This window comes from Tenrec ecaudatus, chromosome 6 (assembly GCF_050624435.1).
Source record: "Tenrec ecaudatus isolate mTenEca1 chromosome 6, mTenEca1.hap1, whole genome shotgun sequence".
Lineage (NCBI taxonomy): Eukaryota > Metazoa > Chordata > Mammalia > Afrosoricida > Tenrecidae > Tenrec > Tenrec ecaudatus.
The window spans coordinates 123,784,044-123,807,369 of NC_134535.1; the positions used below are offsets into that span (position 1 = coordinate 123,784,044).

The 23,326-nt window shown below is 39.0% G+C and overlaps 1 protein-coding gene across 1 annotated transcript in view; it reads left to right on the top strand.

The window, feature by feature from the left end:
* The window catches only part of LOC142451639 (pregnancy zone protein-like), a 76,740-nt gene that overhangs the window by 33,313 nt on the left and 20,101 nt on the right, over positions 1 to 23,326 (top strand). Inside the window, exons 13-19 of the mRNA XM_075553358.1 lie at positions 644 to 707; positions 7,917 to 8,059; positions 11,171 to 11,320; positions 15,273 to 15,431; positions 17,016 to 17,100; positions 19,304 to 19,420; positions 22,928 to 23,165. Of these exons, the coding sequence (XP_075409473.1) occupies positions 644 to 707; positions 7,917 to 8,059; positions 11,171 to 11,320; positions 15,273 to 15,431; positions 17,016 to 17,100; positions 19,304 to 19,420; positions 22,928 to 23,165 (956 nt within the window). The remainder of the gene's footprint in view (positions 1 to 643; positions 708 to 7,916; positions 8,060 to 11,170; positions 11,321 to 15,272; positions 15,432 to 17,015; positions 17,101 to 19,303; positions 19,421 to 22,927; positions 23,166 to 23,326) is intronic.

The following is a 23,326-nucleotide window of genomic DNA, read 5'->3' on the forward strand; positions in this document are numbered from 1 at the left end:
CCTCGGTGGAAGTGGTTTGTAAGATGAGCCTTTAAAGTGGGTGACATATGTCTCCTGGGCGCAAGGCAGACTCTCTACCTCAGTGTCCTGGGAGCAGCGGCCTGCCTTCATCTGGGTGTTTATCTTACAGTAGTGGACTCATACAATATTTGGCCTTCTGTGATGGACTGACTTCACTTGCTGAATTATGCTGTACTGATTTCCAGGCTCCTCCTTGTCATGAGATGTTTCATGGTTTCATTTTTTTAAGAGATGTGGAGTGTGTATGGACCAGGGTTTCTTTGTGCATTCTTCCACTGATAGGCACTTAGGCTGTGTCCAGCTTCTTGCTGTGCTGCAAGGAACATAGGAGAGCATATGTCGGTTTGCATTCTGCCTCTTCTTTCTTTGGGGTATATGGCCAGCAGAAGTATTGCTGGGTCATATGGTATTTCTATTCTCAGTTGTTTTAAGAATTGCCAGATCGCTTTCCACAATGGTGAACATACTTATTATTTTAAGAACAAAAATATAATAGAGAAATATATTCAATGTGTGGTGAAAATAACTTCCCATTTGGAACTGGGATTGTTATTTTTGTATTTTAAATGTATCAGCAGATACACCTCACAACAATAACAAAAGCATATCTCTTTATCTCCAGATCAAAGCAAGAGGAAGCATCGTCCAGGCAGCAACTGCTGTATTGCCCGTTGGACAAGGAAGCAGTAAGCATTTTCAAGATCCCTTGTGTTGCTCTCCTATCTTCAAATGTTGTGTAATTTAGCATGATAGGGCAAGTTGTGTTCTTTTAAAATGCCTGTCTACCCAATAGTTCAGCTATTTTATTTTGAATTAGATCATCTGATCATCATTTTTGCATAAAACAATTTATCAAACCTTCCTGTGGCTTGCCCCGTGTCCTTCCCCACATAGTGTATTAGCTTCCCCTAACTCAAGTTAACACCTGGCTACCCTTCCAGGAGTCCTCAAACTTTTTAAACAGGGGGCCAGTTCACTGTCCCTCATACCTGTTGGAGGGTCAGACTATAGTTTAAAAAAAAACTATGAACAAATTCCTATGCACACTGTACATATCTTATTTTGAAGTAAAAAATAAAATGGGGCAAAAACACCCGGCGGCCTGGATAAATGCCCTTGGTGGGCCGCATGTGGCCCACTGGCCATAGTTTGAGGAGCCCTGCCGGGAACCTACTGCTTCCCTTCCCCTTCCCTCCTGGCTTCTCCACCCGTTAACCCACAGTGTGTTACGTTGATATGAAAATGACAGGGCTATTTCAAAAGTAGAGTCACTACATTTCTGTCAACCAAAATGCAGCCGCAGATAAAACAGGATGGACTCATGGATTGATTCCAATCTACTTAGTACTTCTTTATGTCTTTATAACATATATTTGAATTTCAGTTCTGAAATGAGAATATACTCACTTTGTAATTAAACAACTTAAAATAAGGAAATTGCGGTTACATTTTCATGTGTGTGTGAGAGAGATTTTTTTTAATTTGTAGACAAATCCATTATCTTTTCATTCCATACATCTAGGATCTCTTTTTAAAAATCATTTTATTGGGGACTCTTACAACTCTTATAACATTCCACACATCAGTTGTATCAAGCATATTTGTACATATGTTGTCATCATTATTTCCCAAACCTTTTCTACTTGAGCTCTGGGTTTAAGCTCCTCTTCCACCCCCCCCCCCGCTTCCCCCACCCTCCCACTCTCATCAATCCTTGATCAATTATATATTGTTAATATTATTTCGTATCTTACACTGTCCTTTGTCTCCCTTCACCCACATTTCTATTATTTATGCCCTTGGGGAAGGGCTATATGTCCAACCTTGTGATGGGTTCCCTCATTCTCCCCCATCCCCCTCCCTACCCTCATGATATCGCTATTCCCACTACTGTTCTTGAGGGGTTTATCTGTGCTGAATTCCATGTGTTGAGAGCTCTTATCTATACCACTGTGTGTTCTCTGGTCTAGCCAGATTTTTAAGGTAGAACTGGTTCATGGTAGTGGAGTGGAGGGAAACATTGAGGAACTAGAGGAATGATGTGTGATTCATTGGTACTACATTACACCTTGGTTGAATCATCCCTTCCTTATAACCCTTCTGTGGGGGGATGTCCAATTGTCTACAGAGGGGCTTTGGGTCTCCACTCCAAGCCCCCTCTTTCGCATAGATATAGTTGTTGGTTTGGGATCTTGATAACGGAACAACAAGAGATCTAAAATTGATGACAAGAAGGGCGTATAATGCCTGGTGGGGTTTAATCAAGTGCAATGTATCTGTGAGGAATTAACCAAATGGAGAGTGAGCATGATAGTGGGATAGGAGGAAGGTGAAATAAATAGGATGGAAGTGTTATTTATAGAGGTATAGCTATAGGCATGTATATATGTAAATATATTAATTTATAATGAAAGGGATAGAGACCAATGTACATTTATTTATATGTTAAATATTAAAATAGCAGGCAGACTTTGGGCCTCTACTCAAGGCCTCCCTTAACACAAGAGCACTTTGTTCTGATAATCTGGAAATCCTTTATACTTACCTTCTCAACATGATCACTGAAGACAAAATGGGTGTATAAGCAAATGTGGTGAAGAGAGCAGATGGTTCCTGGCTATCGAAAGATATAGCATCTGGGGTCTTAAAGGCTTGAAGTTAAGCAAGCAGCCATCTAGCAGGGAAGCACATAAGCCTACATGGAAGAAGCACACCAGCCTGTGTGATCATGAGCTGTCTATGAGATCAGGTATCAGGCATCAAAGATCATCCAGGAATTCTTTGAACCTCGTGTGTGTGTGTGTGTGTGTGTGTGTGTGTGTGTGTGTGTGTGTGTGTGTGTGTGTAAGATATCTCACTGGGCTAAAATATAAATGTCAATAGAACTGAATTATTTTGGGAGTACTACAAGAGATTCTGTTTCTTTGCCTTTTCCAGTTTCTAGAAGCTGCCTCACTATTCCATAGATTTTTGCCCATTTCTCTATCTTCAAAGCCAATATCTTTAAATCACTCACACACACATACTCTCATCCCAACCTCCTCTATTAAAAGTCTTTATGATTACAATGGGTTCTCACTGATTACCCAGGGATACTCTTCCACCTCAAGATCCTTAGCATAACTATAATTACAAAGTCTCTTTTACTATATAAAGTGACAGGGACAGGTTTGGGGAAATAGATGGCGATATCTTTGGTGGGTCAATATTCAGCCTGCCACAATCCTTTTGCCACAAAGATTAACACCCATCCAACATGCAAACTGCATTCACTTCAAACCAACATCCCCAGAGCTTCAATTAACCCAAACTCCAAATCTCATCCAAAATTTCATCAGCTCAGTCATCTAAATTAGATATGGGGGAGGTCCTGAATATAAAAGATTTAGAGTAAAAGGAGTCCCTAATATCAAACAATTTTGAAATCCAGCTGGATAAACAGCATACTACTGCAAGGCCTGAGAACAATTCTCAAATGGGCCATGTCTCCTCATTTTTCAATATGAAGAATAGCACGTAATTAAGGATCTCTGGTGATGCAATGATTAAGCAGTCATTGGTTTAAGGCCAGTGTTTCCAATACATTGGCAGCTCCAGGGACAAAAAAAAAGCCTAGCAATCTGCTTTCATAAAATTAACAGCCAAGGAGGAATCCCTCTGGGACAGCTCTACCCTGTCACCCAGGGTGGCTGCAAGACTGAATAAATAAGAGGAATAACCACAGCACAACAATACATCAACAACAGCATAGAATTGCAGCAGAGTATTTGTGTCAGCTTGTCTTCTGCCTGTAGAATGTTTGCCACCTGCATTCGTCTTTCATTTGGCCTCTCTTCTTTTTCAGTCTGTCTCTTTGAGAAATTGATAGTACACTTCATTTCTGTCTCTTTTAGGGCACTTACTTCTGTCGCTGTCTCTTTCAAATATTGACAGTACACTTGTTTCTGCTATTGTAAAATTCTCAAGAACACTTAGGTCTTCTGATTGTCACTGGGATTCACTTCGTTAAAAAAGAAATTTCTTCAGGGATTTGTCCTGGAATATCCCTTCCCGATTGTAGCATTCACTGAGATGGCCAAAAGGATCTGTCGGTCATTCACTTAATCTACTCAAATAGAAATTTTGTTTTGTTTTCTGAAGGAGTGACAAATGGTTATCCAGCCACACTGTGGACGTTTTTTGTGACGCCTAATATTCTGAAAATGAATCTATTAATCTTAATGTCTTTGATAATCTGGACAAACTGAAAATATTCCAATTACCAAATTCTGGATTCTTTTTGCTTAGCAGTGTTTTCCCAGTTATATCTCTTTCCTCTTATAGTTTACTGTCAGCAGCAAGAGGAAATCAGGTTTCATTAACACTTGGCTTGGAAAGCTTCTGTGCTAAATATCCAAGTTGGTTGTTTGCAAGATTTACTCTTCATATAACTGCAGGACTCAAGCCAGCTCAGCCTCTGCCATTGTTTGGAGGATTCCCATTCCGTCAGTCTCCAATCACACGCTTATCATTCCCAGCTGAGCCCTCATTAGCTTCCTGTGTGTTTATTTTTTTAAAATTAAAATATAATATATCTCTATAGGGGCAGAAAGCTTCATCTTTCCTCCAACAAAGTGTCTGGTTAGGTTGAACCGCTGACCTTGCTGTTAGCAGCTCAGTGCATAACCTACTACAACATTAAAACCCCAATCCAAGTCCACTGCCATTGAGTAAAGCCCAGCTCAGAGCACCCTTGGAGAGCAGGGGTTCTCAACCTTCCATGCCGCGACCCTTTCAGACAGTTCCTCACGTGGTGGTGACCCCCAACCATAGAATTATTTTCATTGCTCTTTCATCACTGTCATTTTGCTACTGTTATGATTCATCATGTAAGTATCTGATATGCAAGGTGTATTCTCACTGTTACAAATTGAACATCATTAAAGCATAGTGATTCATCGCAAAACCAATATGTCATTATATATTGTGAAATATTTATTTCTAATAACAAATAAATGAAATTTTGTCTTGAAGTATGGTGTAGCATGGGTAAACAGTTTTCATGCCGGGTACTCATAGGTGGGTGTCATCTGCATGTGGGCTGACTCACCTGGAGATGGATAGAGGAGTGGTGTCTTGTTTCCTCAGACCATTGGAAAGATGTGTTTTCCAATGGTCTAAGGCGACCCCTGTGGAAGGGTTGTTCGACAACAGCCCCCCAAAGGCGTCGCGACCCACAGGTTGAGAACCGCCGAGCTGTAAGTTTATAGTACATTCTCTTCACCAAATTTGAGAAGTTCCATTCTAGTGCTAATTATATGAGGTTTTTAAAATCTGGAACAGATATTGAGTTTGGTTCCCCTAAAAACTAACAATATTGCTGTGATAGTTTATTGGAACATTTTTACCCATTAAAAATCATATTATTTGTTTCCATATTATTGAATCAGGAGTTCATATAGTATTCTGGTTACAAGACCTATATCAAATATATAGTCTGCATAGATTTACCCTAGATTATAACTTGTCTTTTCGGTCTCTTAACTGAATCTTTAGAAGAGCAGAATTTAACATTTTAACAATAATTTAATACATTAAAGTTCATTTTAAATTCATATAAATTTAATAATAATCAATTTACCTATTTCTTAATTTTATGTATCATTTAGTGTCTACGAACATCCATGTTTAAAACACTGCTAACCAATTAAAGATCAAAAAAGGATGCCTTCTATGTTTCCTTTCGGAAGTTGCATTGCTTTAAGCTTTACATGTATGCTTACGATCCATTCTGAGTTATCTTTAGATGCTGTGGGAGGTACAAATCAAAGTTCATTTTAGAAACATGAATATCCAATATAATAGTAGACATTTTAAGCAATTTAAAAATTCATAACTGTGACAGCTAGATTGTGAAAATGTATGACAGCTAAATTGTGGGGGGGGGGAAATTCCCAAAATATGGATATTAAAAAAAATAATAGCCCTTTTTGTCCTGATAACTCTCCATAATAGAACTTTTAGAATAAAGCCTTAAGAAAAGATGTTTCATTTCCTCAAGATGTGCAGTCAGCAAAGAGATGCACCGCTGGAGGTGCTTCCCTCCTCTAAGACATTTAGGAAGAACTCGTGGCGCGCAGGGGCACCGCAGCTTTCCAGTGGCTGTGGCATGCTCGCGATGCTGACTAGTCTCTCTCACTAATTCCTGTTTTCCAGGAAGAAAAAGAATGCTTGGAAACTGATTGTGGTAGCAGTTGTACAACACTACTTGACATGATTGAACTATGGAATGGGATGATATATGTATTAACTCCCAATTAATAATTTTTTAAAGAAATGTCTTCTTGTTTTTTCAAAAATCCATTCCTGCGAATAAAGGACATTGCTGTTAAATTTACATTTCACCTTTCATTGAGGGGGCTAAAAATTAGATTGATTTTTTTTCTAGAGCAGATAAGGTTGTTCCTAAAAGCATATCCAAAAACATAAAGCCATTTCCTCAAATGTACTTTTTATTTCTCTTGCTGGCATTGAGTCCATTTCTAACTCATATTGACCCAATCAGACAAAGAACAGCCCTCTATGGGTTTCGGAGATTGTAAATTTTTCCAGGAGTAGAAAGGTTCATCTGCCTCCTGAGAAACGGCTGGTGGTTTCAAACAGCTAATCTCAAAGTTAGCAACCCAGCTTGTCAACCACTGCACCGCCCGGGCTCCTTATACTTTTATGTTTGCTCACAGCGGAGTGTAAATTCTCTATAAGTTGACACTGGGGAGGTGCAGGTGGGGAGGGTGAAATGTCTCTTTATGGAAAACGATTCTTCAATAATTAGATGATATCTGCACAGCTAATATAAGGCTTGCTGTTTTAAAAAATGGCTTTAATTTCTAGGAAACACAATACTAACTTTAAACTCTAGTGTAAGGACCATTTTGTTGTACTTTCCTAGGAAAATTAATTCCTGACTCTAGTATCTCTGCTCCAGAATTCCAGCATCATATGGTTTCAATATAATCATTCCAAATGTGTTTTGACTCTGCTGGTTTTGTGTTTTCACCATTGTAGCTGTGGCAGGCCATCATGTCATTTCAACTCCTGGCAATCCCATGTGATTGTCCCTTGCGATTGCCCCATAGGGTGTTTTGGATGCAGTCTTTACCAAGCGTATTGCCAGGCCTTCTTCTCAGAGTCTCTAGTGCATTCAAGCTACCAGTCGAATTTTCAGTCGGCAGCTAAGAGTTCAATCCTTTGTACCACTGGGGAGCCTTCATGTTCATCATTACCTGTCCTTTGATTTTTTTATACAGAACGCTAAAGCTTTTAAACTTGGCCACAAAGACCAAACCTAGAGCACATTACATGAAAATTAAACAGGTTATGTATTATGAACTTTATGTGATTCACACAGAAACCAACTAAGAAAAATACATGAATTTCTTATTTAAAAAAACACAAAGGAACGTGATACTTTGCATGTGAATATTTGTACCTGGATTTCTTCGCTTCTGCTCTGTTGTGAACTTCCTAGAGATGGTGTTGTGTTTTTCTGTATTGTCCTCACACAAATGACAACAATTGTGCCGACTGGAATCTTAGAAGTAACTAAGAGTGTCTAGAAATGTTCCCTTTTTTCTCTCCACTTCTTTTGCAGAAGTTTTCTTCATGTGCAGAGATATGCACTCAATGTTCGCTCTCTTTGCCCTCCCTTAGACAGTAGGAATAATTAATTAAACCTACATGCTAAGGGGAATTCTGGGGTGGCGGCACGTGCTCATTGAACACCACCACATGTGTAAGCACGGGCCTGTTCTTGTTTCAGTCGGTCCCACCCATGAGAAGTAAAGTCATCCGAGAATCTCATTGTCGAGTGGAGAGCACTGTTGCTTGTCTCTTATCTGTCCCCCTTTGCTCTCTAGTGAAGGGCGTGTTGCCGCTCTCCTTCAAAGTGGAATCGGACATTGCTCCCGTTGCTCAGATGATTGTGTACACTGTGCTACCTAAGGGAGAAGTTGTTGCAGATATACAAACATTCAAGATCGATAAATGCTTTGCCAACAAGGTGAGTGATTTGTTTGGGCCTGGTTCCTGCATCTCTTCCTGTGCTGTGTAGAAAGTGAGGACATAATGTGCTAAAAGACTGACTGTCTTCTGAAAGCTTTGTAAGCACCTCTGAAAGCAAGGAGAGACACATCACACCTTAAGCCGCAGGCGTCCTCAAACTATGGCCCGCGGGCCACATGCGGCCCACCGGCCCACCAAGGACATTTCTCCGGCACGCCATCTGTTTTTGCCCCATTTGGTTTTTTTTTACTTCAAAATAAGATATGTGCAGTGTGCATAGGAATTTGTTCATTGTTTTTTTTTTAAACTATAGTCCGGCCCTCCAACGGGTCTGAGGGACAGTGAACAGGCCCCTGTTTAAAATGTTTGAGGACCCCTGCAGGCTTAAGGGCTGTGATGGAGCAGCACAAAGCCGGTACGCCTGAGCACAGTTTGTTAAAGGTTTTTGCTTTATCTTAAAACTCATATGGATCCCAAAACCTGCCCCTTTGATAGCAGTTCAGTGTTTACCCATCAGCACCACCAGGGCACACTAGATAATGCTGGCATTCAAGATGTGGACAACTTGTTGTGGTTAGGTGCCACCAGGTCGGTCTGACCCATCGCGACGACATGCTAGAAAATGAAAAAGGTTCTAATGCTGTGAAAACTAACCTGAAAAAAACAAAACAAAAAACCTCTTAAGGCATATTTTTAAAAATCTAAACCTATCTGCATGAGTCAACATTTTCTTTAATGACCAATGCTAGTTAGAAATAACAAACATAATTTTAAAGATTATGAAATAATTCATGTGTGCCATAAATCTGTTGTGTTCAAATTGAGAAAGAAGTGTATAAAATGTAAATAGAAAGACATGTTCTCTGTCCCAACAAAATTGAGATTTAAAATTTATCATTTTGAAGAACATGTGTCTGAATCAGAACTGGATTTTCCCTCATATACTCAGTCATCTTTTGTTCTGTTTGCTCATCATCTGGTACGAGATCTAACTTTTATGGTCCTTAGCTTCTCATATTACTAGACCTACCCTTTTCTAACTTTTAAATGCTACATGCATTTTCTTCTACATAAGTTATTTTAAATTTACCCATAATATAGCAAGTGATTAATACTATTCATCTTGAAGATAAATAAATGTATTTTGTTTCTCATCCACATCTCAAATATGTAATTCCAAACTACTAATCAATTCAGAAACACAAGCCAAGTATCATTTATCTGATACCAATATTTCTGATATAATTGCTATTTCACTCTAGTCCAAATCAGCTTCCAATTCAAAAATCATTAAAATTACCCACTGCTTTACTGAAACTAAATTCTTTTATGTTTCAAATCTTTAATAATTTTAAGAATAAGCTACTCAAACGTTCTTCACAAAAAGAAGGAACCAATAGATTCCTTAGCCAATGAATTTCGACATACCAAAACAGTCAAATCTATGAAAAAAATTCTGGGGAAAATGTCTTTAAGATCTTATTCATTTGTTCCCCAAAACCATTTTTTTGGGAACGAATGCACATATCATATCATTCCACAGTTCATTCACATTGAGCAGTGTTGTACAATTGCTACCACGATCCGTTCAAAACATTCTCTTCCTTCTTGAACTCCTTAGTTTCTGCCTCCCGTTACCACTTTCTCCCACTGTACCCCCAAGGAACCGTTATTCCATCCTGGATTTCATATGCTGATAACCAGAAAAACCGATCACCAAAATGCAAGGGGGTTACCCTCAATGACAAAACACATAATCCTCAATATAACAACAACCACAAAACAGTAACAGAAAATGTTAAAAACCAGATCAGGTCAAGGTGCCTCACAGAAGAGATCAGCTGGCAAAGCTTCCACCCTTCAAGTCAGGTGTACCCTTCTGATCGCCTCCAGTCAGCTCTTCAATGCACTCTCTGGTAACCACTTCATCCCCATCCCTCTGTTGGGGAGAAAGGGAAATCACTGGAGGCTCGTTCCCTGTGTAGATCTCACAAGTGGATCTTGGACTTCCACTGTCACCCACAGCCTTCTGAAAACCAGACTCTCACAGTTTAGGCTCTGTACTACTCCTTCCTTCGACTTCAGATTCTCCGATTTAAAATCCTTTGGTGACTGATGTTGGTGTGCTTCCTCCATGTGGACTGTGTTGACATCTCAATCAGGTGGCTGCTCATTTGGAAGCAAGCCTTTAAGAAGCTGGATGCTATTTAATCTGATAGCTGGGCACCATCTAATTTTTTCACCATACTTTGCTCTAGCACCCATATCTTTTGTATTCCCTTCCGGAGGGTGAGAATAAGATCTTTCTCTTGTCCACAGTTCTGTGCTAGTGTTTTGAACCAGTCAACTCTTGAGATGCATTTTAAAGGACTTAATCAAAAATAACCCAATAAATTCTTGGTACTGACAAACGGTGCTACACTGTTTTAAGTGTTTCTAATTTCAAGAATTTTAAGTGTTTCTAATTTCAAGACTGGAAAATGAAGGCAATTTTAGCTGGCTGTTCTCAAGGATCTAATATTATTTTTCCAAGTATCATGCAGACTTATAAAGCCCAGTTGGAGTCATGGGATACATGTTGGGCTGCTACCTCAAGGTTAGCAGTCTGAAACCACCGGAGAAAAATGAACCTTTTGACTACCATAAAGATTTTCAGGGTGGAAACCCCCCAGAGACAGTTCCACTTTTTTGTACAGGGTTGTTATGAATCAGAATCAACCCAATGGCAGTGATTCTGGTTTCTGAGTTTATCGTGCAGACTACAGACTTTCAACACATAAACACCTCATGGAGGTCAGCTATCCCAAGTCATGTGTCTTCCTTAGTTTAGGTGTCTTCATTTCCATTCAAAGATTACATCTATTTCAATGTGATAAAATAATAATAATCTATACATACCTGTTATGTAAGACATTACATGTAGAAATCCTAAGTTAACTACAACCACATTTCCAGTTTATTCCTGAGATGTTTAACTAAACTTGTTTTTAAATAGGTGAAAAAAACGTAGACATGATGATCTAATCCTCAGGTGTCAAAGAATTTTGAGTTTATAACTATTATAACACATGTTATTAATAATGATGTTATTATCATATCATCTTTGCAGGTAAATTTAAGCTTCTCTTCAGCCCAGAGCATGCCAGCTTCAAACACCTACCTGAAGGTTAAAGGTTCACCCTTCTCCCTCTGTGCCCTGCATGCAGTGGACCAGAGTCTGATGCTAATGAAACCGGAAGCTGAATTCTCACCTCAATCAGTGAGTCACATTTCAGTCTCGGGGGTCAGAGAAGATACAGACATGATCAGACCAATTTTGCAAGCTGTGATTTACAACTCCTAAGGACAATCTCTTCATAATGTCAGGCATAATTTAGCAAATTTACTATGAATTGGAATTTAATTCAGCTTTGCCACTGCCGTTGTTCAAGGTTCTTGACATAAACCTTCTGGTTGCATCTTCTGTTATTAATATATGATCAATGAAGGAGCAATCTTGAACATGAATATATTTCCTATGACTACCACAGTGTCTACTGTGTAGGAGTTAGTTGATTCATTTTAATGAAGGAATGAATGAATGATAATACTTTAAGGAAGGAACATTACCCTAATTATTTGAATAAAGGAAATACAGTTAAATTAGAGTAAGTAACTAAAGAAAAAAACACAACAAAAATATATATGTCAGAGGTGGAAGTTAAACTGAATGCTTTTCAGGGACAGCTCCTAATTTTCCACATTTCAAGGTTTTATGTGAAATGCCAATTGTTTTCAGTTTTCTCTAAAATTGACTCATGTGGATTTTAAGTATGGTCAAACTGGTTTTAAGTATGGTTCCCAAAAGGTGGTGATTTGTTATCTTTCATTCAAATTTCCCTTTTAAAGAATGCAGCTCTTTAGCGCTTTCCTGAGAAGCCAACAAATTATAGGATTTTCATTCATTCATTTAACTACTCACTACATCCTGACTACAGGATGGCACTGCGCTGTGAAGATGACTTCTACTAGTAAGCAATCCAGATGTGCTCTTTGACTACTTAGACTTATAGTATTGTGAGGTATTAGCACAAACAGCAACAAAACATAGCAATGCAATAATTCCTGGTTTTGTTAAATATTATGGAAGGCATATGTGATGGGATCACATCTAGACCCCTCCAAGGAGACCAACTGATATGAACATATTTAAAATTTACACATTAACAGCTAAAGTTAGTGATGAAAAAAACTGAATTCTACCAACTTCTTCAGTCTGAAATTGACCAAACATGTGATCAAGATGCATTAATAATTGCACTGGTAATTAAATGGGCAGCATTTCCCCAAGGACAAGGTTCTCAGTGGTTAAGAAAGAAGGAGAAATGGAACCAGGAAACAGGGAGGAAGTGGGATAAGCCATGCTACATTGTGAGCATCTCAATCAATGAGATGAACGAAAATTTGTATGAATCGTTGAATATAAAACGGATGATCTACTCGGTAAACCACCCAAGTAACAGTAAAAAGTTAAAATTAAAATTGGAGCAGCTCATCTCTGTTCTACACGGTCTGTAGGACTTGGAATTGGCTCGGTACTTGGTTTGAGTTGGGGGGGCGGGTAGGTGGTTGTTTGACATCAAAATAGACTCTGAGACTTTGACCAATTCATGCAATCTCTAGGCATGTAACGTTGTTACTGCACAACATGATTAGTAACCATAACCTGTGATCTATCCCCACCAGGGTAAGAAGGGTGATACAGCTTGAAGAATACAATCGGTGTTGCTGAGTTAAACACACAGAAATGATTAAGCTGCCATGTATCCTGCTGGGTGTAGCATAGAAGCAAAGTTATTTAAATTATATATGCATACATACACTATCTATCTATATCTATAGATGATATAGATAGATATAGGTATGGGTATGGGTATGGGTGTAGATGTAGATGTAGATATAGATTAGATATAGATATAGATATAGCTCCATGAACTTAAGTGTTTTTTTCCCATAAGGTAAACATGGAGATGTTTAAAACGCACCAGATTTGTTCAATGCTGTATTGAACATCATTAAATTTAAAGCAAACTTTTAAAAATTAAAAAAAAATTTGCTATCGTTGTTAGGTGTCCCTGAGTCACTTTTGACCCTGAGCGCTCCTCAGAGTACAGGGTGGAACCCCTGAAGTGGGGCTCACGCCTGTGGACCATTGAGTCACAGGTCACGAGGCTTGTCTTGTGAGGCATCTAAAAGTAGTTTTGAGCTGTCAGTCTTTCAGTTAGTAGTTCAGTACAAAGTCATTTTCACTAACCAGGAATTTCTTCTTCCTTTGTTTCTTTTGGCATGAATATTTTATTGTTCTTTTGTTTTTAATTCTAATAAATCATCTTATTGGAGGCTATTACAGCTCTTATAACAACCCATACCTCAATTATATCAAGCACTTATGTACATATGTTACCACAATCATTTTCAAAACATTTTCATTCTACTTGAACCTGTGGTATAAGCTCCTCTTTGTTCTTCTCCATCCTCCACCCTCCCACCCTCATGAACCCTATATAAATTATAAATTATTTGTATTTTTGTAATTTACACCATCTGCTTCATTCAAATTTCTGTTGTTCATCACCCTGGGGGTGGGGGGATAGGGGTTTTACATACTTCATTGTAATCAGTTCCCTCTTGCTCCCCACCTTCCCCCCTACCCTTATGGTATCACTACTCTCATTAGTAGTCCTGAGGGGTTTATCTGTCCTGGATTTTTTGTGTCAAGAACTCTTATCTGTACCAATGTACATGCTCCAGTCTAGCCGGATTTGTAAGGTAGAACTGGGGTCAAGATAGTTGGGGGTAAGGAGTATTAAAGCCCACCTGGAAGAAGCACACCAGCCTGTGTGACCATGGGGTGTCGAAGGGATCAGGTATCAGGCATCAAAGAACCAAAATGCATATCATTGTGAATGAGGGGAAGTGCAGAGTGGAGACCCAAAGCTCATCTGTAGGCAACTGGACACCCCCTTACAGAAAGGTCATGAGAAGGAGATGAACCAGTCAGGGTGCAATGCATCAAGGATGAAATGTGCAACTTTCCCCTAGTTCTTAAATGCTTCCTCCACCCACCATCATGATCCTAATTCTACCTTACAAATCTGGTTAGACTAGAGGATGTACATTGGTACAGATAGGAACTGGAAACACAGGGAATCCAGGACTGATGATCACCAGTGATCTCACCAGTGGTGAGAGTTGCGATACCGGGAGGGTAGAGATAGGGTGGGGTAGAAAGGGGGAACCAATTGCAAGGATCTACATATAACCTCCTCCCTGGGGAATGGACAAAAGAAAAGTGGGTGAAGGGAGACATCAGACAGTATAAGATAAGACAAAATAATAATTTATAAATTACTAAGGGTTCATGAGGGGGGCAGGAGCAGGGTGGGAGGGGGGAAATGAGGAGCTGATATCAAGGGCTCAAGTAGAAAGAAAATGTTTTGAGAATGACGAGGGAAACAAATGTACAAATGTGCTTCACACAATGAATGTATGTATGGATTGTGATAAGAATTGTACGAGCCCCCAGTAAAATCATTTAAGGAAAATCTAGAGGAATGTTGTGTTTTTTGTTGGTGCTCTATTGCACCCTGGCTGGCTCATCCCTTCCTTGTGACCGTTCTGTGAGGGGATGCCCGATTGTCTACAGAACGGCTATCGGTTTCAATTCCAACTCCCCTCATTCTCATCAAAATGGTTGTTTGGGGTTTTCTTTTGTCTATTACATGATACCATCAACACTTCATGAACACACAGGATGGTGTGCTTCCTCCATGTGGGATTTGTGCTTCCCTGCTAGATGGCCACTTGTTGAACTTCAAGCCTTTAAGACCCCACATGCTATATCTTGAAATATCTGGGCACCATCCGCTTTCTTCACCACTAGCTTATGCACCCATTTTGTCTTCAGTGATCATGTCAGGAAGGTGAGCGTCACAGAATGCCAGGTTATTAGAACAAAGTGTTTTTGTGTTGAGAGAGGACTTGAGTAGAGACCCTATATCAGTCTGCAACCTGAATACTTAACATCTAAATATATGTACACAGATCTATATCCTTACATTATACATTAATATATTTACATATGTTCATGTCTATGTCTACATCTCTATAAGTGTCTTTGCCTCCTCGTTATTTCCTCCATTTTGAGGGACTTCTTTATTTTGCTTTCACAGGTCTATCAATTGCTACCCTCAAAGGACCAAACTATTTTCTATAGAGAATTAAACCCTGAAGAGGATGAAAAATGCATCCCTATGGATCACCTAAGCTTCTATGAAATGAATGCGCTAAGCCAGTTCATGCAGGAGGATGATCTCTACAGTATCTTCCAGGTACTTCTTTTTCCTAAACACTCAGAGTTTATCTCTCATCTTTGTTAAGTTGGAGAATAGATTCTGTTCCTCTCTCCAAATCAAGCTATGTTTAACAGAAAGAGAAAGGAAACTAGGAAGCAGAGAGAATTTCTTATACATACAGATGTTAAACATAATTTATAGTGTTTACTTTTAGGGATCAACAAAGTTAATCATATTAATCCCAAAGTTATTTACCACTGACATATCTCCCTCTCAGTAACTCAAAGATATCTTAATATGGGAGAAAAAACAAACACATTTTTAAAAATATCCTTGCTTCACATGGTGACATCTTTAGAAGGGAAATATCTTATTGCCAAACAGATCTCTTGCACAAGAAGCTGTTGTTAGCTGCATAAGTGACTGAATATATAAAGTTCAACTCTTTAGTCCCCACCTTTATTTCAGTAACATGTCAGTAACCCAGATGAAATATTCACTTTAAAAGGTTAAACCAAATGTAAGTTAGAAATATTAATATGCTTTAAAATGTGTATTTTCAGGGTTAGACATAATTCACAGGGTTATGAAAGGGCAGTCTATCCAGATTATGAAACGAATCTTATGATTACCAAAAAGTAGGGGGGAAATTATATAAACATCTTGAACAAGGCATGGTTCATTCTTTTAATACACGTTGGCGCCTTCACTGGGAACAAGAGACCTCTCTCCTCTGGTACCCTTAGAGTGCTCAATCAGAGGGTGGCAGAGAATGGAAAGAGGATAATTTAGGTTTACTACTAAACTATTCCATCTTTAAACTTTTACTTGCTGATCTTTTTCTTCCTATCCCATATTCCTATTCGTATCCCTTCCTATCAGAATCCAGGCTGAGATAGGCTGAGCAAGCAGTGCTGATGGCTACCATTGAAGAAAATGAAAGTGAGAGCAGGCAAGTTCTAGGAACCAGGCTGCTGTCAGTACCTGTGTGCGCTTTTTCGATAAAGAGAATGAAGATGATTAAAAGAAACTATTAGAAAAGATCAATAAAAATGATGAAAGGGATGACTTTAGCATGAGTATGCAAGAAAAGGCACATCTTTCAGTAAAGCACGTATAAAACAAAATTTTCTGAGACTGACGAAAATATGAAAAATTCATAGTATGTTGCATAAAAACAATATGTAACCTTACAATGTAAAAATCTATACATTATATGCTTAGATATGATTGCAGATTGATATAGACATGAGCATAGGTAGAAGTTTTTAATTGGGGGAGGTGGCAGGGGGAGAACGGAAGAACGCTTGTATGACTAAATACTTCATTTTGGGGGCAGAAAAAAAATAAAAGTGGCATCAGAATTGAACTTACAAATTTTTTGAAATAGAAATCAGATCATCCTAATCCCAATTGTAACATTCGCTAACTGAATTTTATTGGCCGCGTCTCCATTTTCATATGTATAAAATCACTCTGCCTCTCCAAGGCCTGGGATTGTGCTCATTGTCCTCTGAGCTCTGTGTCTGACAAGAGTGAAAATGGTATGAATTCAAGAAGCTTAATCCCATCTCAAAAGTGGATTGTGAATATGCTTTTTCCATCAATATTTTGTTCCAGGTTGCAGGAGTAAATATTTTTACCAACTCAAATATCCGAAAGCCTCAACCATGTCCGTTTTCACTGAATCAAGGATATATACCAGGTACTGCGGGCTTAAATAGAGGGAAGGGTGTGCTCTATTTGTCTTCTTGAATAATAGAGTAGGATGTTGTACAGGGTTGGATTAGGGTAGAAAGCTATTTTTCCAAGTATTGGGCCAGTTGACTCAACAAAATGTCGCCCTTCAAAAACAACGAGTTTTAGCTAATCATGATATCCTTTCTGACATCAAAATCATCAACTTTTGTCCCAGTCTTCAGTAGTCTTTCTATTTCATCTCTTCCTATCCTCTAGGAATGTAATCCATGCATGTGTCAAAATGCTGCTGTCCAACAACTTCTGATTCATAGCAGCCAGGTACACACTGGGTTGTGCCCAATAGGACCCAGTAGGTTTTCATTGGCTGATTTTCTGAAGTAAATGTTAAAACTTTCTTCCTAGTTTGACTTTATCTGGTAGCTCTGCTGATAACTGTTCTGTGTCATAGCAGAACCCAGTTTCCAACTGCCAGATGGGTAGTAATTATATATATGGTGCATTGGCTGAAAAATCAACCAGAGTCTCTTCCATGGAAGGCAAGAATTCAATCTCAATTCTCTTTAGTCAAGAGCAGGTTGCAGTAACAAGCAACCCCCCAGATCTCAGTGGCTGTGAATAGTGTATTTTTTGCTCATACCACACCTCTTTGTGGGCCCTGCAGCTGTCTAGAGATGAATCAGGGACATATCGGTGCCTCTCATCTTGTGACTCCACTATCTCCAATACTGCCTTCAAGATCAGAACTGGAAACAAACAGAGGATGATTGTCCGGGACATTGAAAGCCAGGAATAGAAATGGCATGCATCATTTAACTCAGACCCCACTGACTAGAAATGCTCACAGAACTCCTAAGCACACAGCGAGGAACCCTGAGAAATATGAGCAATTATGTAGTCATCAAACAATTCTGTCACAGTCCTTTCATGGAATTCAAAGTGATTTTGGACTATTGAACAAATTAGACTGATTCAACTTCTGGTGAAATGGTACCAATCTCTTTGTGTGTTTCAAATATACCTGGAAATGAATTGAAGTTGAAAAGATTCTAATACTTAGTATTCGCTTCTACTGCTACCCTACCTTAACAGTTTTTCCTCTATGACCTCTAATGTCTACTAGTCCCAATTTCTAATAGAAAATTAGGGCAGCGTGATAAAGTATTTCTTTTAAAAATAAAAATAAATGCATCATACAGTTGGAACTACAGGCCTAGGAAGACAAGGAACAAATTTATAGCTAAAAGCAGAGACATGAATAAGAGTATTCTTCCATCAGAAAGTCTATCTTGTATAAAAAAAAAAAAAAACTTTGATAAAAGGAGAGGGAAAGTTTCTCATGACAATTCCAACTGCTGAAACTTATTGTTAGGGGCCGAGTCAGTCTGGGCGCATCACACCCCTATGTGTAACACAATGAGATACTGCATAGTCCTTGTGGCCACTTTGCCAATCCATTTTGTCCAGCATCTTCCTCCTTTTCACTGCCCCTCTATCTTACTAAGCACGATGCCCCTTTCCAGGGATTGGTCCCTCCTGATAGTGTGCTAAAACGATGTAACCTTAAATATATTCAAACCCACTTAACCTTTTGTAGGCTTCATTTCTTCATGTCTAAAGCCACAATGACTAAATTTACCAACGTGTTCTTTTGAGACTGAACTAAGGGAGAAGGAAAAAAAAAACAAGAATGATTCCATGTGAAAGCATGTATTTTGGGGAAAACAACTAAAAAGCACTATTGCTTTATTTTCACATCAATCCAAAAACCGAATGTATATTTTCTCTCCAATTCTAAGGAGGAAAATAAAATGTCAACACAAGATCTAAGAGATCTGAAAACTAAGATCTTCAAGAAAATTGTTAATTTCATCCCCCACCGATTTTCCTAATACTCTTTAGGGCTCCATTCTTCCCTTTGTTGTCAAGTAATCCTGTCCCTAACTGTGGCACGGCCAGATTATTGAAAAATCCTCCCATTTGCATTCCTTATTCTCCACTTCAATCATTCCGTATCCTGTGAAAGACTACCTGCTCTTCAACAGTGACTTTATCATGTCATTTCATTCTTCAGTGTAGTCATTGCCTCCAGAATTCCCAGAATCATGGTAAAGATTTGGCAAAAGGCTAGATAACTCTATGTTAGAACTTAGACGCAAGTTTAAAAGCTCTATCTCCTGAGTGCTGAAGTGTCGGTTAACATTTTGTAGTCGCGCTAACTTCTGCTTTAGCAGATCCAAAATGTCTGCCCTCATCGGCAGAACCACCACTTGTCTGTCGTTTTCGGTGCTGTGACAGCTCCCATGATCCTGGCGGCTATGCCACCAGTATGTCAAGCACCACCAGACTCACCCATGGGACACAGCTCTCAGCGGAGCCTGTTGAAAACAAATTAGGAACAAGGTGGAGCACTTCTGAAAAATTTGCCATTAAAACGCATATAAATAGCAATGGCACATTGTCTGCTATAGTGTGAGATGTGCCCTCATGTGGAAAGGCTCTCAGAGAAGGAAAAATAAGTATGAGAATGGGATCTAGGAAGACCTGGAGGTGGGAATTCAAAGGGAAAAAAAACACATGGCCAGCATTTCTCAAGCTTAAAAAACAGGGGGGGAAAATATCAAGCTTCTGGTTTTAATATTGAAGGATTCTCTGGACAAAATACTGAATGATGTTAGAACTTTCTTTCATCAAAATAAGATGAAAAGAATACAGTCACTGAACCCAAACGAATTGATTGACATTAAAATATTTTAAGAAGTAGCCTGATTAAGAACTGCTGGTCATGAAGGAAGACATTAACACTGCACTGAAGATGTAAGTGAAAAACAGCTCGGGGAGCTGACAGAATACCAAGAGAAATGCTTCTCTCAACGGATCAGTGCTGGAAGCAATTATTCATCTAGGCCCAGAAATTTGGAAGACAGTTTCCTGGCCAACCAACTACAAGAGGCCCCCATTTTCTCCTAATTTAGGTGATCCAACAGAATGAGGGTTTATCTAATAATATCAATAATATTAGAAGCAAGTAAAATTATGCTGGAAGCAATTCAAAATTGATTCAGTCATACATTGATAGGAAGCTGCCAGAAATGCCTGCCGGATACAGAGAAGGACTTGGACTGAGGAATCTCCTTGTTGTTTTTAGATGGAACTTGGCTGAAAGCAGGGAATACCAGAAAGAAATTTATTTGTGTTTTATGAATTATACAGAGAAAGGCAATTGATTATTTGGATCATAACAAACCATGATAACATTTTTTTTCATGTGAATTCAAGAATACTAATTTGTGCTCATGTGGAAACTGTATATGGATGACTAAGAGGCAGTCATGCAAACAGAACAAAAGGAAACCAAATGGTTCAAAACCAGGGGAATGAGGTGTCCGGGCTGTATCCTTTTGTGGTATTTATTCAGGCTGAGTACTATACGCATTATATGCTGGACAAATGATCCTAGAAGCTAGACTGTGTGAAGAGAGCAAGGCATCTGGATTGGAGGACGGTTCATTAACACGACCTTGCTTGCTGAAAGCGAAGAGGGGTTGAAGCACCTATTGATAAAGATCTAGGACTACCGCCGTCAGTATAAATTATACTGTAATGTAAAGAAAACAAAAATTCTCACAACTTGACCAATCAACAGCATCACTGTAAAAAGAGAAAAGATTCAAGCAGCGAAGGATTTTATTTCTCATGGATCCACAGTCAACACCCATGGAAGTAGCAGCCAAGAAATCAATGACTTCTTGCATTGTGTAGACCTGTTGCAAAATGTTCAAGAACAAAGGGATTTCTTTGAGGCCTAAGGTGGGACTGACCCAAAACATGGTATTTTCAACCTCATATCCATGTGAAAAATAGATAATGAATAAAAGAAACTGAACAAGAATTGGTGCATTTGCATTATGGTGCTGGCAAACAATATTGAAATTACCATGAAATTCCAGAACAGCAAACAAATCTATGCTGAAAGTAGTACATCTACAATACTCCTTATAAACCTGGATGGCGAGATTTGGTCTCATGTACTTTTGGCATGTTATCAGGAGGGGCCAGTCCCTGGAGCAAGACATGGGGTTTGGTAAAGTAGAGCCCCAACATTCAAACTCACTGTCATCAAGTCAATTCCCACTCATGGCAATTCCATAGGCCAGAGTAGGACTTCCCCTTTGGCTTTCCAAGCATGCAAATCTCTACAGGAGCAGAAAGCCTCATCTTTCTCCCATAGAACCATTTGTGAATTCAAACTGCCGACCTTGTGGTTAGCAGCTCAGTGCATAACTCATTTCACCCTAGCGGGTCAGTGACAGAGAGAAGAATTTCAAGGAGATGGATTGATACAGTGGCTACAATACTGGGCTCAAACAGAACAACTCTAAGAATGGAGTAGGACAGGCTAGTGTTTCATTCAGTAGTATAGACTGGTTTGCTCTGGGTGGGAAATGAATCCATGCCCCTAGTAACAAAAATAACCTTCATATTTTTATATAATTACGTTCATTATTTATTTTACTATGTTAAGCACATATTCCATATAAATATTATATTCCAAGGAGGTGAGCTGTTCATTGACGTTTGGATTCATATTTCCCCACCTCTGTATCTGTACCTTTATATCCCTTTCCCTGGAGAGTCTTTCCCTTTATCCTCTGCTGTTCATCTTTTAATCATTGTCCTAAGTTCTACTTTGATAAATATAGGTTATTGGGTGATGCAAACTCTTTGTGCTTGATTACTAACTGAAAATGTGACTGTTTGGGCACATTAAAAATGGAAATCTGCTTCCACAGAGGTTAACCAAGAAAGCACTATGGAACTCTATGTGTTGTATCCTGAAACACGTAGAGTCACCATGACCTGGAGTCCACCCAATAGGAGTGGATTTTATTTCGTTTTGGTTTTGATTCAGATTAAAATGTTTTTAGCCAAACTATAATTAATTTTATTTTCTTTCCTGAGTTTTTGTTGCCTGTAAAACATACTTTTCTGTCTCTTCCTGTCTATTCCCATATCTTATTCACTGGATTTTAAAAAAAAATACATTCCTGAACTGCTCTTGTTTCCGTTATTATCTGTTCTTTCTCTTTGATTTTCACTGCTTCATCTCAGTATAAAGGCAGCATATGATATATTCAATTCTTTATCTTTACGTTCACTGGATGACTGGGCTTTTTATTTCAATTTAGGGAGAGCTACCTTTGATTTTAATCTCAGAGAAAATATAATTACCCATAGTTTCTATTTTTATTTTTATTCGTGTTAGTCCTCCTTTAAAATGGATAGATAAGTAAGCTGGTCGATTTACTTGTTCTAGTAGCAAGCATTCCTTGAGCAAATGGTCTTATTTGACTTGGTAAACAGGGCAAACAAACAAAAAAAGCTCACTGTCATCAAGTCAATTCTGACTCAGAGCAACTCTCTAGGACAGGATAGATGTGCCCTGAGACTGGAACGTTTTACGGGAAGTAGAAAGCCTGGTTAGCAACCCAATGTGTAAGCCACTGCACTGCCAAGACAGTTGATAAAAAATGACATCGGACAGGGTAAGACATGACAAAATAATAATAATAATAATTTATAAATTATCAAGGGTTCATGAGGGAGGGCGGGATGGAAGGGAAAAAATGAGGAGCTGATACCAAGGGCTTAAGTAGAAAGCTAATGGTTTGAGAATGAGGATGGCCACACACGTACGTACAAATGTGCTTGACACAATGGATGGATGGATGGATAGATGGATTGTGAAAAGAGTTGTACGAGCCCCCAATAAGATGTTTTTTTTTAATGAGGCTCACACTAAGCACTGCCTTCTTTCCTCCATTCCGGTGTAGGAGGAAGAGCCGTTCCAGTTGCAGGAGTGGGAATGGCTCCAGGTGTAGGGATGGGAGCCGTTACAGGAATGGGACCACCTGGAGCAGCAGGAGTTGGGGGTGTAGTTGGGATATCTCATCATCCAGCTCCAGCAGTTCCTCTGGCAATGCCAATAGGAACTCCCGAGACTGCTCAAATAAGAGAAATCGTCCGGAAGTATTTCCCTGAGACCTGGATCTGGGACTTGGTCGTACTTGAGTAAGTGCTATGCTGCCTTGAATTTGATTAAGAGGATTTGAATCCTCTCCAATATTTTAGTTCCTGTTTCTTTCAATTCCGCTCCATTCTTTTCTAGTACATATTTAGGTTCATAATTAACCGGTTTTATACCGACAGAATGTAAACTTGTTGGACTTTGG